The 15,900-nt window shown below is 36.9% G+C and overlaps 1 protein-coding gene across 1 annotated transcript in view; it reads right to left on the bottom strand.

Annotated features, from left to right (window-relative positions):
- Positions 1-10,893: 10,893 nt before the first annotated feature.
- The window catches only part of LOC104163891 (metabotropic glutamate receptor 8), a 48,372-nt gene continuing 43,365 nt past the window's right edge, over positions 10,894-15,900 (bottom strand). The window contains exon 3 of the mRNA XM_009703039.1: positions 10,894-10,943. Within this exon, the coding sequence (XP_009701341.1) occupies positions 10,894-10,943 (50 nt within the window). The remainder of the gene's footprint in view (positions 10,944-15,900) is intronic.

The raw sequence follows: 15,900 nt of genomic DNA, 5'->3' as shown, positions 1-15,900 counted from the left end.
TATAGGAAATTTCACAATCTACCTGAAAGAACAAAACCCACGATCTACCTGTTACTGTCACTTTACCGGATAAACGGTAACATCTACATCCTGGGTCAGGATGCGTTGCAAGTCCCACATTATGCAAATGTTTTTCGGATGAGTTGTGCTGCTTCCCCATGCCAGAGCACCGTGAGTCTCATTTGCATCAGTAGCACTCCAGGCCTTTGGCCCTGGCAGCTGGCAGCTCAACCCCACTGTACCGGGCAGCAAAGCTGACATTGCTCTTCTGCTCTCCAGACAAAGGTCTTGCCTTGATCCCTGACTTCGTATCTATAGGAAATACACCCATTTTTTTTGATGTTTTCCTGCCACAAAAAACATTCTGGTTCCATTAGTGCAGCTTAAGAAAAGCCTGGCTTTCAAGCGCCACCTCATCAGACATAGGTCAGGAGCTGTGTCGGGTGCCTTGGCACGAAGAGGGACACAGGAGGATCCTGGGGTGGGAAATGTGCAAGCACCTGCCGAGGACAGTATTACTTTCCTCAAATGGACACGCAGGATTCATTAAAAAGAGGCCTTCTGCTACGAACGGCTGATCCTCTTTGTTCTTGCAAGAAAAGCATGATGTGTTTTAGGGAGGCTTATTTACAAGGGGATCATGAACATGGTTCTCTCAAGAAAAAAAACCCAAAACTGGAGGAAGTCCTAGTACTATACTAGAGACTTTAAGTACATGTTGCACTGCTGTGTACGTAGAACAACCAGAAAGCATGGCATGATTATTTTTTGTGAGCATATGACCAGTACTGTCTCATTTCTGTTTTCTTGGCAAAGCAATACACATAACTATAAAATGCAGTGAATTAATCAGACTTTCTGAGAAAACAAATGGTTCCTTTCTTTCACCTGTAATATTTATGTTGTTGTTGCCAGTGCTGCTGTTTCTCTCTTTTCTGGTTTTATATGTGGTCTGTTTCTTGAAGTAACAGTTCATTTTTCTTCAGTGAAGAAACAGGTTCTGAAGCATCTTCATTTGAAACTATCTCTAGCACACACTTTTAAGGCATCTGTCCTAAACTTTCGATGCTTTAGGCAATAATTTATAAAGTAGCATCAGTCTGGCATTTGAAATAATCGCATTTTTGTTATTTTATCTTGCAAATTGTGCACTTCATAGCTGTCATCATTCAGTGAGAAATACCCTGAATTTCATATAAAACTAATCTTTCTGTCATTCCTTGTTCAGTGTCACACTGGAGACAGTGGCAAAAGATGAAAACTCTCGCAAGAAATTATAACCTCTGTATATCAAAATGATTGCAACTTGTTCTGCATTTTCAGATAAGCGTATGAACTATAGAAATGAAGAAATAAACAGCATATTGTTCTTAGAAATGTCTATCACTTGTGATGAAAAACTATGGGGAGCCAGGGCAGACTATATGGATACAGTTATACTTACAACTCTGTATCCTCTCTAAATTATGCACACAGTAAGAACTGTACATCTGAGTTAAACACAGCAGGCAAGCAATATTGAGTTTTATTCTTTACAGTCTGCAATATGTGAGACATGTAAAGAAACAGATAGATTAATAGAAGTATGGATAGGTTTATCTCCACTGAAGGTTTCATATTCTTGTAACAGGCAAGTCCCCAAAAGTTTGACAGTTCAATATATCATATGCATCTCCAACATTCATTTTCACCTGTGCACTCTCTTTCTTTACCTTTTTGAGATTTTATTAAAATTCTATTTAACAACAACAACAAAAAAAAAGGTAGCATTTAAAGGCCAATCCAGTTGCTGAGATTTTCTAAGAAAACAGTCGCTGAGGCAGACTTCTAGAAGCAGCCTGTGGAAACTGTCTTTAGATATGATTCTTCAGGTCCTCAGAAGAAAGAAATCAGTCATCTCTCTAATCAAGAATGTTTTCTGGAGTTGTTTTACCTTCTTTAAGGACTTTTCACACTGTTATTCCTCATATTTGACTGTTGTTGCCATGGATTTTACACCACTGATATATTTTCTTCCAGGATACCAAAGCCAGTACTGGAATAAAAAGCTCTAAAAGGAGTACAAGAGAACTACTAGAAGCTGTATTGAAGAAAGATGGTGACCAGTCATAAATCAAAGCATACCTATTGGAAAATTCATCAACACTCTAGCAAGATTAGGAATAAGCAAATTTGTAAATGAAATAAAAATAGTTTATTTTCTGAATGGTCATACTTATTTAATATTGACAATCAATGATTACAAAGACAGTAAAGGCACTGCAGCTAACTTGGGAAGTAGAGTAGGCTTGCAGAAATAGAGTGTACACCGTATCAAGTAACCAGGAAGAAAAAAAAATGCTTTGAAACTAGCATTGCATAGAGCAATTCTTAATGACATCAATCTTGCAGAAAAATCTTGCAGAACAATACTAAACTTTGGCTTATCCCTTGTTCAAAGAGCCTCCAAGGTACATTTGCATGAAACAGGAACTGATTCTGGCAATGTAATTTATGTTTTGCTTCCTTTGGGAGCAGGATGAAGTTAGTGCACTTGCAGTGCTGTAGGTACTAAATGACACTGTGGAACAAGACATTCTGTAATGCTTGTATTGGCCATTATGTGTGTTTCTAGGTGTGTGTTTCTTCTACATCTGACCAATAAAGAAAAAAACACCTTCTAACCGATAGTAATTAAAGCTATCAGACATACTCAATTGAATACGTTTAATATACTGGTGAGCTGGAAATTTAGAGTTCTTTTTGTTAAATACAGCATGTCCCACAAAATAACAACATTAAGTGAGCAAATTTCAGTTTTACAGGGAAACTTCCCCTTTATTTTGGAAAATAATTTCCATTTTCCTCTCAGACTAGGATATGATGGGCCAGAAAGGCTCCAGAGATTTTCTAAAATCCCAGCACTGAATTAGTGTTGTGGTTTAACCCCAGCCGCAACTAAGCACCACCCAGCCGCTCACTCATTCACCCCAGTGGGATGGGGGAGAGAATCGGAAGGGTAAAAGTGAGAAAATTTGTGGGTTGAGATAAAGACAGTTTAATAGGTAAAGCAAAAGCCTTGCCCACAAGCAAAGCAAACCAAGGAATTCATTCCCCACTTCCCACGGGCAGGCAGGTGTTCATCCATCTCCAGGAGAGCAGGGCTCCATCACGTGTAACGGTGACTTGGGAAGACAAACGCCGTCACACTGAACGTCCCCCCCTTCCCTCTTCTTCCCCCAGTAGTATATGCTGACCATGACATCATACGGTACGGGATATCCCTTGGGTCATTGGGGTCAGCTGTCCCGGCTGTGTCCCCTCCCAACTCCTTGTGCACCCCCAGCCCCCTCGCTGGTGGGGTGGGGTGAGAGGCAGAAAAGGCCTTGGCTCTGTGTAAGCCCTGCTCAGCAGTAGTGAAAACATCCCTGAGTTACCAACACTGTTGTCAGCACAAACCCAAAACACAGCCCCATACCAGCTACTGTGAAGAAAATTAACTCTACCCCAGCCAAAACCAGCGCAATCAGTCACTGAGAAAAGAGAAGGAGCTGTTTCATTTGCAGAAAGACAGGTGCCATATTAAAGGATGTGTTGCAACCTTTGATCCTAGCCTACACCTCATGAACAAAATGTTAAAATATTTGTACTTGCAGGTCTTTGCAGAAGTTGTGCGTATTCCTTGGATACCATCATAACATTTTCTTGAATTTCAAAGAAAAATGAGTTTATGTTCTTATTTGCTACCTCATCCAACACTAGCTCTGACGGCTCCCATCGATTATTTTGTCATGTTTGCTCACTGCAGTTCTGTGGAGTATGTAAGATTAACGCACACTCTGGGGATGGCATGTGCCTTTGACAGAGGTCAGCGTGGACTCTTTGGAGCTGACACAGTTCTTCGACAGTAGAACTTTCCAACAATTTCTGCTGCTTGCAGTAGGGTTTTAGGTACTGTGATTCTGTCACTGCTCTTTTTTTTTTTGTTTCATGTCCATGCTCCTCTGCGTGTCATATTGCTCCACTTCTACTGAGAGACACGTCATTTGTGTAATACAAACAAAAGCTTTGTTTGCTGTTGAGGATATTGTGCATCTTACTGTACTTCTAACATTGTTTTGGCTCTGGGGGACACTGCTGTTTTCTCTTCTCTTCCCTGCTGCTGTACCATTGAAAATAGTAAGCTCCTGGGAGCTCACCACCTGCTGTCACACTATAATGCCAAAAGAGAAAAACTATTGCTCTCCATTAGTTTAGTGTTTCAATGTGATGGAAGAATTTACAGAGTTATCAACGTTCATGAAATGTACAAAGAATTCTACAGTGACCTTTTCTAGACAAACTTTGAAAAATCTTAAGATTTTCACTGAAACAAGTTGAACACACTCATAATTTGTAGTTCATTTCCTGATAAAAAATTTTAATAGACACATTATTGAGGTTTCAAATTTTCTTTAAGCTATCATAACCAAAATGTTTCCAGATGAATATGTATTTCAAGTCAGCCAGCTTGTTTTCATTGCACAGATGCAACATATTATTTCCACCAAATGTATTTTGCAGTTTTCATGATCTTAATGGTAAATTAAACCCAAGTAAGAAGCTAAAAGGAGACAATACAACTTACCTATATTCAGAAATATAGGAGGCAGTCCACAGATAAGATCTATTCCTTCTTGTATTTGCTGTATCACATTAATCACAATCATTTACTTTCCCAGGAAGCATAATATGGATTAGTGACACATATACTTTTCTCTCCTATCAGCTACTGAAATTTTGGGAGAAAGTCAGAAAGAAATTACTTCTTGCTGAGAAAAAGACCATTTCACAATTAGGTTGCAGGAGGTAATCACCCACAGCAAATGAAACACGTATGTAAAATATGAAATGGTGTTTTGTGGATGCAGACAATTGCAGTACCACAAGTGCTAAAGGTGCCATTAGATTAGATACCACTGAAACTGGGAAAAGTAATGCTTACCTCTTCTGTTATTGAATTTTGCTCTTTAAAATTTAACAAGAGTATGTAGATCCGTATGTAATTTCTTAATTATACCACGTGGCACATAAGCTATTTGAAAGTGCAGTGATAAACTACCATTTTATTTAATGACTGATGTGATGGTGAAATATGCTGCATCCTTCACGTACATTTTCAAACCAAAGCATTACAAAAGAATGCTGCAAGAGAGACATTTTCTCTTTATCCATCCACCATGCTACGTCTTCTGCTTTCACATTCTGCCTTTAAGCAGACACATAAATGAGTAAGTTGTATTGCAATACAATACATTTACAAACTGGATCTGTTAGGAATGCTTTTCTTCATTTCTTTCCTTGGTCAGTAATAAAAATTATCTCTTCATTGGAAGGCAGCTAGTGCTATTAGTTAAAAATCTTGCTGTGGAAATTGCTATTTAGGCATTTCTTGAAAAGGGGATTTTTGACCAAGTGGCTCATTACACTTTCTATAGAACAGTTAAAATATTGTCTATAAATTCTATTTAATTTCTGGTTCATTGACCTGATACATAGAGTCATTCAGATCTCATTGTATCTATCCTGCGGTCACAAAACAACATTAAGGGCTTGTTCCTGATCTCAGTAAAACAAAGTTGTGTGTCTTGATGGAGTTGCTTCAGTGTACTCACACTTAAATGACCAGTAACAATTTTAAAGCTGTAGTCTGCTTCGCCATGATTGGAACTAAACCCTAAGTTTGTAAAATAAAGACCTTTTATAATTTTAGATGAAAAAAATGTTACTTTGCCTACACGAAAGTTTAGTTATTAAACTTCAAGATCTCAGCTACTGAATTACTGTGAAGTCTGAGTGGGATGAAAATACTTGAGACAAACTCCCTGTTTAACAAAACTTGGATAATCACATTTTCAGACACTGTCTGACTAAGGTGCATAAGCCATACCCTGCAATCTGTCATTAGTGTAATGTTTCAGTCACTGTGCTTTTGGCATACATCTTTTGGTCTTGCCACTGGGACCTCGGTCATAACAACAGCAATTTCTTCTGGATAAAAATTAGATTGGAATGTATTTTGACATTGTGTATTGCCCATCTGATTTCTAAGTCACTGGATGGCTTCAGGTTACTGTCTGGACTAGAAATAAGTAGAATCATCCAGTCCCTCTGGGTGGCTCTAACTAAGTCAGTCCACTAAAACACTCCTGTGAACTTCACTTGGCTTTGGATCAAATCTTTAGCATACAGTATATCTTTGAGGTCTGTGGAAGTGTATCGTTGATACGAGAAAGTAAATCTTGCCAAAGCGTACTAAAGCTAGTATGCACTAGATTTGTATGTTGGGACAGCTTCTCTATTAAAAGACATTGCCATTGACAGGGGATCTCACCCTGTCACCTGCCTGCAAGCTAAAGGCACCAACCCAGGCCTTGATCTGTATGCATTTTAATTTTTCTACAATGAACTGCTCACATTTGTGAAGTGAGGCAATGAAAGCTTGCAGAACTAAGGTTTCAGGTCAGTTCAAAACCTTCACCCGTTGCTTGTTTACAAACAGAAAGCTCTGAGATGTAGATCATTTTAGGTACTGAGGTGTTTAACTTCAATCAGTCCTAAAGAGAGTTATCTATCATAGCCTACATTCCTCTAACGATTTCACTATTTGGATCTTTTCCCCTCAGCAATCACTGGTTTAGATCAGGTTAAAATGTTCCTCTGTAGCTCTCGTTGCTGCAGACGTTCAGGTACCAGGGAAGACTGGGCGATTTAAGAGTGCCCTGTCTCTCAAAGTCAGGCCGACAGAAGACCTAGCTTAGCAGTCCCATAACACCATTTAATTCATAAAACCTAACTTGCACAGATGTTTTTATAAACATGTGAATGATTTATACACTAGAGTTACTTGTATGCACAAAGCATTTTAAAGGTTATAATTATCAATTAAAAGATAGTTAAAAATTATATATAAGTAATGTAGCTTTCTGTAACAGCCATTTCTTCAAAACTAATAGTTTAAAAAAGCTATAGTTTAATCTAATGATAGATCATCTGATGCCTGATCTCAAATCTAAATTAAAGGTAAGACCTTCATTAACTAGGGCCATAGGCCCTCAAAATATACTTAGAAGGGAAGAGAGTGAAAAGGTGTGTGTAAATGGATACTGAACATTTATATTTTTGTATGGTTCTTTCCTATAATTTTTCCTTTAATTCTTCTAATTGTATTGTACATAACTAGAACATACTGTACTATGATCATTGGATAAATCTCAGTTTTTAAATTGTTATCACCTTCTGAATACATCTGCCTTAGGACTTTATTTTGTTTGTAAGCTTTTCATTTTAACTTATCTAAATAATTCTGTTTTTCCATTTACACTCTTTTACACTGAGACAATACATGCCAAGTTTCAAACTGCAGAATCTTTGTGTGTTTTCAGTAATATAATTCATAACGGAAATGTTGATAATGGTTTAACTGTAGCTTCATGAATGTCAATGCTGTAAGACAAAGAGCAGAACAAGGTAGAAACAGAGGTTGTTAAAACCAAACCAAAACAAAACTCAAAAAGAACCCCAAACCCAAAGAGTGAGTTTTCTGTATAGCAAGATTAAGTGAGAGAGAAGAAAAATGCAACAACTCTATGAGTATTCAAAGGCACAATAAAAACAGACTCTGTGGGGACTTCTCTTCTTATTGCTTACTGAATTCCCCCAATCTTCTCATAAAAATGGACCCTGTAATATAAAAATTAAAGTGGAAGCAATTTTTCTAAAGTTCACCCTTTTTTATACTCATGTTGGAAAATTGTAGCAATTTTTCCTTCCTTTGTATTATACAATTCCCTGGTTCTTTCTTTATAGTAATTCTTCTTTTTTTAGGAGGTTGCTTTTTATTATAATAGCTAAACTGGAGACAAAGCTCCAGTAAACTGAAAAGAAGACCACTCCTGACGTAATTAGAATCAATCATTGAAAAATATTTAATTCCTTCATCTGAACTGTTTGTGTTCAATGCTGATGCTGAAAACGGTACATCGGTCTTGGTCAGAGGCTGTAGACTGCAGTCTCTGAATCAATAATCCCCCAAGTAGGGTTCACAAAATTTAGGTTACCTAACCTACAAGTTAGGACTTGTGGAGCTGATGCACAATCTATTGCACAAATGGACTTCAAGTCACCTGAAGACACAGTTTTGGAAGCTGAACTCACAAATTAAGTTCCTAGAAAAAAGTCTTTGGAACTGCTAGTGTCTGTACAGGAAAAAGTCTCCTAAGCTGGAGAGAACAAAGTCGACACTTCATTCAGAAATAAAACGCATTGTTCTCCCATAGCTCTAGAGGGATACAAGAGAAGAATGTGCTTTTGATCACAGTTACAGAAGACAGATAGGCACCATTCTACACAAATGCATAAACCGCACAGAATCTGCAGACCACTGCTGCTCTGTTGTATTTTGAAAATGTCCAGCTCATTCCGTAATTCATACTGAGTGCTTATTTACCTGATGAGTTACATTAATACCACTGAGACTTACAGGCGTAATATACTCCATCTTTCAGACAGAATAACATAGAATAATTTGCATTCCATTTTTACCCTACTGTTCAACCAAAAAAAGTGTATACTGGTCCCAGTAAATCTGTTCAGAGTAACATTTTCTTTGGGCTGCTGTCAAACTGGAAGATATTCATACATCATATACTAATCTTTATGTGTATATATAATAGGATTATGTGCATATGAAATGTGTTTTAAAGGCAATTCCTACGTACTGCTTTTTCATAGGCATATTGGTATGCTTATGTTATTAGGTATAGATATTACAGACAAAATATTTGTAACCTTTTTGTTTTGGATTGAAAACTAAACTTTTCAAAGGTTTCTTGAAAAGAAACTGTACCAAAACATTGATTTTGAGATAAAAACAGATTCTCTCTTTCTCTCTTAGGAAATCCATCCTAGACATGGAAGTCTGTCTTGTTACAACATTGATCTAATCAATCCCATTTTCACAAAAAAGATTGATTTTATGAGATGTCAGCTAACAAAACAGACCTAAACCTGCTTTTATAACATTTTTTTGCAGGTCTTATTGCATTAGCTGGATTATTCATATGCTTAAAATTAAGCACATATTTGTTTATAGGTTTGGGATTGATGTGCTTGTGGCATAGTCAAAAAAGAAATTTTCACACAATGTATCACACATACCAAACACACAATACCACACTACAACAAAGCAAACATCGGTTAATAATTCAGGCATTTAAATCCTGAGAAAAACTATCTATGTTTTGTCAAATATTTTGAAAAAGGAAATTCACTGTCATGCAGTTTGCCAGAGTTTAAATGTTGACATTGTAACAGAAAGAGATTCAATTTCAGACTCTTCAACTTTCATTCTTGTAATTTAGGACCCACCACTGTTTCTTTAATATATGTTATAAAGATACAGCTCCTTTGAGCAAAAAAAAAGCACAAAGAGCCATCCAGGCTAATTCAGGAGAAGTAACATTTAATAACCAACTGATTGTGAAGACCCATTGACTTGAGGAATGTTAAGTAGTGTATGGAGTGAAAAAGTCTTGGAGAACATCATAGGTATAGTAACGAAGTGGAAAGTCCCTAGCTGTCTTTTTTAAACTTGTCTGGAAGGGTTTATTGACATGATAGATCTCAGTATGAATTTCTCTTTCTCTTTGCATAATGATTTCTAACGCATGCACAATCATTTGACATGGGAGTTAGAAGATGTGAAGATTGTAGATGGACATTTATTTCTTTGATTTTTAAGTGTTAATAAGGCAATAGTACATATATTCACTAGGTTACTGCTTTCCAAATTCTCCATTGATCTCTCTCCTGTTATTTCAAAGTCACCTTTATTGAGATAAGCATCTGCTACATTCCCCTGTCAGAGACAGGATACTAGGCTGAATAGACTTTCAGCTTAATCCAGTCTAGCTGTCATAAAGTCTTACAAACTGTAAGTTCCAGAAACGAAAAGAATCAAAATTATTAGTGGAGGTTCAAAAATATAATACAATCATACAAAATAATTACCGTCAGGACTCCTTCACTTTACAAACATATAAAATGCACTTACTTTGAGGGTGAGAAGGGGGAAGAATTCCTTCCATTAGAAAATATAGTCACAAAGCTTTGAACAAATAAATTCACACACTGCAGAGTACACACACACACATGCATGCAGGCATGCACGTACATACACGCACATGTGCACACACACGCACATACACACACACACATGCTTAGAGTTTACACTGCATTCTTCTGATGCCATGATTATTATTTTATTTGTACACCCACCTTTACTGCACATTCTAAACAAACAATAGACAACAGTGTAAGGACTTTTTTCCTTGAAACTGCAACAAAACAAGTCTCAACATTTGCAAAACATTCCTTTATTATTAGAAATAAATTATTTTGTATAAAAATTAGCATGCGTTGACCATTGCATTTATTTTAGCATAACCCAGGACTTAATTCAGTCAGCCGTCACAAGAAACAAACTCATCTTCTTTTACGAGTTGAACAATGTAGGACAGGAAAGGAAATTGCCACAATCACAAAAAAAGTACTTACAAATATAACATCAGACATGATTTATTTCAACAGCATTTTTTTTTCACAAGTTAACATTTGTTTTCCTTTTGTGATTTGCTTCCTTTTGTGAGTGAACAGTTCAGAAGCTTGACAATCTGTCTCTATGTTATAAAACTGGATTTTTCCTTCCCCTGTCTCTTTTTGCCTTTTGCCTCTTGTTTAATCCTTGTCCTTTAGGAGACTGACTATTGATTTGAATGTAGTCTACTGATATTTCCAAGACTGAATTCTGGTGGTGGTAAAGTCTATGTTTGCAAGATCCCATCCTGCAGGTCTTCCATTGAATTTCATCCCTGCTCAGTTTGCCTGATTGCTGTAACTGACATAAGTTGTCTTGGTAGAGGAGGCTGTAAATCAAAAAACCAAAAACAAACAACAACAAAAAATAAGATTCAGGATTTTTAGAATCAAGAGAGGAGGAAAAAAGAACATATTTAGCATTTGAACTCAGTCCAACTATGTTTCTAAATAACATGGCCCATGTTCATGGAATAAAGTAAGAAAGTTTAAGCATGTATATAAGCGGTAAGTTGGATCTCAAGTTCTGTGTTCTTGATGATAACTTACTTTGTTTACAATTTGGGGAAGCAGAGGTCAATAGAGAGGAACAATGATGAGTGGTTTTAGCATACCTGTAATAGAATTTCAACATACTATTTGTCTGGTATTATTTTGCCTGATTGCTGTACAGACATTTTTTTATTTAGAGCTTGGATTTTTCTCTCTTATACTTGTTGAAGACAATTTTGCAGCTAGTGGGGGGTTGTCCATCTAGAAGGAGGCTTATGCTCCTTGAAAGGAGCAAAGCCTAACACGGCAAACATCTCTCCAAGTTAGCAAAACTGCGTAGCTAGTACCTACAGCACATATTCTCTGGAGAGCCTTCAGACACAAAGCATCGCTGTATTTTAGAGCTGCCATGTTATTATGATCTCCTTATGTAGATAGTCAGCTGATCATGTCTTTGATCAAAGCTGATACCTCCTGTTCAGAATGAGGCAATAGGTTGAGAAAGTTAAATAAACACCTTTACTATTGCAAAAGTGAACAACTGTGAACCTTACGTGGAAGTTTGTGTCAGCTTCTAGCCCTTAACCTTTTTCTGTAAAAATTATGGCCCAAGTCTCCACTGTTGTGTTAATGTAGCGGTGGGAAGAGGGAAGCGGTGACATCAGGTCTCACAGGTAGCTCCCTAATTTTAAACCAGTTGGGTATATGGAAAATCAGACTGCGGGGTGTGTGTGTGTGTGGGGGTGTCTCTATAATAAGGTCTATGTCACACTGCATAAAGAGTAATTTCGTTTCCCAAATATGTTTTATATTCTATCTGCTACAGACATGTTCTGCTTATGATCGTGAAAACTGCAGCTGGCAGGATGAAAATAATGTGGTGGCACAAAAGTTGTCTGGTCTATAGGTTCAAAGATCTTAATTCTATTCACATAACTTCCTTCCTTCCTTCAATTTCTTTTTTCTGTATACAATCTGGTGGGAACTGTTGAGATAGATAGGAAAAGGATTCTTCATGCTAACCTCTAAATCCAGCCCAACAATCTGATGATTTGGGAAGAACAGACCACAGAACCCAAGATATGATGGTTTCTCTCTCCTGCACCAAAGATTAAACTAAATCAACGATCACAAAAATTGCTGCAAAATAATACTAGGTAGTATAAATAACTAAGTTTGCAGCTTGCTTTTTCTTCATGTTTTCTTTAGGTTTCTGAGCCAGTTCTAATATTGCATTTGCCGTTTTGTAAGACATAGCTGAACCAGACTATTATCATTCACGTATCACTATAATTTTTGTTCCCTATTTTTGTCTATGTAAGAATGAATAATCAGAAGGAAGCTGCAAAATGTAGTATTTCTTACTTCCACTTGCACAGGTAGCTCCAGTACTTGGTGTCTGGAAGAGCTAATTCATGAAAGGATTGCTTTTGGCACATTAAGCAAGTCTTTCACATAATCAATCACAGTATTCGAGCACCAACATGAAATAGCTTTATGTGCATGTATTGGAACACTTGAAGCAAATATAGCCTCATTTACATCTTTCAGATCTTTCAGATGGGATGTGCTGCTCCCATATGAACTCTCCCTGCTCCCACAGCTGGATTTCTGAGAGGATTCTATTTTTCCTTTGGCCTGTTAAGTTCCTTCTGAAAATAATGCAGGACTGCTGAAATGGCACCAAGCTCCTTAGAACATAAAAGGATTTTGTTCCCAGCTAAGAAATAACAAGTAAATGCACATCTGCAAACTCTGCACACTTGGGAACAAAAGGACGGAAGGAGCAGAGCTTATTTTTTTCCCTTGCCCTGAAAATAGGCTCAGATACGTGATCAGGTTAAGCTAGTTTACCACATTACCCATATCAGCTGAGTTCTACGATAACTTTTCATGTGTAGGTTTTTAGCCCACAGCAATGTAACATAATCGGATTTATCACAACTCAGTAAGCTGAATTATGTGAGGACATTTGCAAGAAGCTCAAAATACAAAAATAAGTATTTACTACACCTCAGTTGATTTAGAGTAACTTGTTAATTCGCTGTGACTTCATTGTATATCTGAGACTTATATAGTTTTGGCTGAATAAATCTAGGACTGATCAAGAAACAAAAATTATCCTATTGAGTTCTGAATGTTGTTACTTTAGAAAATTATAGCACAGGAAGCTGGCATCGATAGTTTTTTGAAATCTATTAACTCTAATTTCATCTCCAAACAATGTTTTTTTACTTGATAAATATTGCAGGTGTCTTTATAGTTCACTGTAATAAGCCTACAGTTCCTGTTTGGGGATCTGAAAGCTTCAGCAGCTGGTGTCCTGCTCTTTAAGACTGTTAGCATTTCATAGTAATAACATGAAACACATTTGGCAAGCATAGATGGCCAGAAAAAATAACACACTTGGCTCAAAGTATTTCTGGGAATGAACAACCTTTTGTAGCTCCAGTTACTACATTGCTGTTGGAATGAGACAAAAAGAAAAAGAATAAAATAAAAGAGGCTCCAAAGCAATGATTATTGCGATCTGACCTATACGCACTTAAAGTACCTGTCACTGTTGTGACTTCTGTAATTGCATCTGGATATTATTTTTTTTCATCCTGTTTCCCTGATACAATTTGTTTTCCACTGAATAGTAACGTATTTTCACAAAAAATCACAACTGTATTCATGTGGGGGACAAAACGGAGTAAGATCTGTTACATGGAAGAGGACAAACCAGACAGAGCAGAGATGTCTCTGGATAGGAAGCAAAAGGAATTATCTGACTGCCTCATCTGCTTTCTTACCTGGCTATGAGAAATGTTACCACTACCAGTATTTCTGCTTGGGAAACGGCGGGAAACACACACTACCCACTTCTGGTATACTAGGAATAGCCTGGTTTTTTGAGATCAGCTTCATATACTATCACTGAAAAGAAAGATTTGCCTCACATGGAGTCAGTGCAAGAAAGAATTTTGTAATGTTGAGAGGTTGTTACTATCGACCTAGTGAGAAGGACTTATGTGGCATTGTGCACTGATAATTCATAGGAGCCTCCAGAAGTTTTGATAATAACTATTCTGGCAGAAAAGAAGGAAGCTGATCAAATGCAAATGGTACAGAACAATTTTGGGGAAGAGAGAAACCCATCTTGAGGCCAAGAGCTCAATTATATAGGGACAGCTTTCTGGAGTGCAAATGACTACACTGAATTTTTGCCTATGAAGCATTATGATGCCTGGATCAAAGCCTAGTCAGGATACACTCCTAGTGAGCTCAGAATTATATAGATGCGCTACTGTCGAAATCATGTTTAGAGCACAGTAAACAAGCATTACCCTGCATACATCACACTGCTGGAGAAGCAGACTTGCTTCCAATAGCAGCTGTTTCTATGAAATATGCATAATCATAGTTTAAAGACTACCAGACACAGCATTTCTTAATTAGGTACAGTAGAGAAACATCAGGCACTCAAGACTTTCTTATTAACATTCTTTCTCTCCCTATGTGGAATCCCTCCTTTGACCTTTCCTCAGAAGTTTAAAAGTTTGCAAACTCATCAAATCCACCTCTTTCCTTTACAAATTTTCTTTTGGTGACTTCTGAAGATTTGAGAAATTATTGAGTTCTTCATATTTCCATGCTATTATTTGATCCACAAGGAATTTCATTGCCTTCCTCCTTTTGTCCTTTGTTAAATGTCATAATCTGAAGCTGTATAAATCCATAGCTCAGTCTAGCAGATTTACACATTTTGAAGGGTCATGAGTTTTTCAATTGAATTGGTTTGCACTCAGTATCCTCCATGCATCAGCAACTATAGTATGGTAAACTTATGGACTATTTTTATATAGTCTTCAATCTGGCAAACTCTGATTGAATTCAGTGGGGGGTTGCATTTTTCTGAAATAAGTACAACATTTTTCTGCAAACTTGGTACTGACTTGTCTGAATGTGCTCAAACAAAATAGTACTATTCAATCTCCTGTCAACATCATCAAAAAGTAATAAAAATTCAAAAAACCCCTCATTTGCAGTAAAATGATGGAAAAAATTGTCTTTAACTGTAACAGCTGCTGTCCATCCCATGTGACCTCTAACTCCTCAATAGAAACCAATTCTCCATTACTCCTAAGCTCTGGGGGTAAAGTTACTGGCTCTACTCATATTTGATTATTATTATTGTGAACTCCAGTTTATAAGACTGTATGTCATGTGGTGGAATGGAAGCTATAACCTCTGTTTTCTTCTATACCAGAGCAATTTAGAGATGTGGAAAGATTCAAGAACTTTTCTGTCATGGGAAAGAACTTTTTCCCATTATTAACCCATGACACATCAGAACATGTAATGATTAAGCTGTATATGAATTATCATGATTTTGTACCAAGATGAGTAAGACCACAACAAAAAGCTGGATGGAAAGCATTATTCTGGGAAGCATTAGTACTCATGAGTTACGATAAATTAACAAGTCAACAAATATTAAGTTAAGGTGGAAAGGTAAAAAGTGTTATTTTCACTTCCATATTTAACTGCAAAATAAAAACAATAGTAATTGTTTTCATTATATTTTTTTCAACAGTCTGAGTTTTGATTATACAATGATGATCATAAATACACCTCATGAACTGTCAGGATATACCACAACTGGCACAGCAATGCACAACACATCAAATTAGCACTAGCTAAAACAGATCATTTTAAAAAGATGTGACTTTCAAAAATCTGCTTGTGCTTTTTGTTTCTTTTTACTAGCCTCCTGTGAAAAACGATTTGTTTGAAACAACTCTAGGCATT

The sequence above is a fragment of the Cariama cristata genome, unplaced genomic scaffold (assembly GCF_000690535.1).
Source record: "Cariama cristata isolate BGI_N322 unplaced genomic scaffold, ASM69053v1 scaffold18076, whole genome shotgun sequence".
In the NCBI taxonomy this organism is placed as follows: Eukaryota; Metazoa; Chordata; class Aves; order Cariamiformes; family Cariamidae; genus Cariama; species Cariama cristata.
The sequence above is the reverse complement of the archived record's forward strand: the minus strand, read 5'-3'. Positions and strand labels throughout refer to the sequence as shown.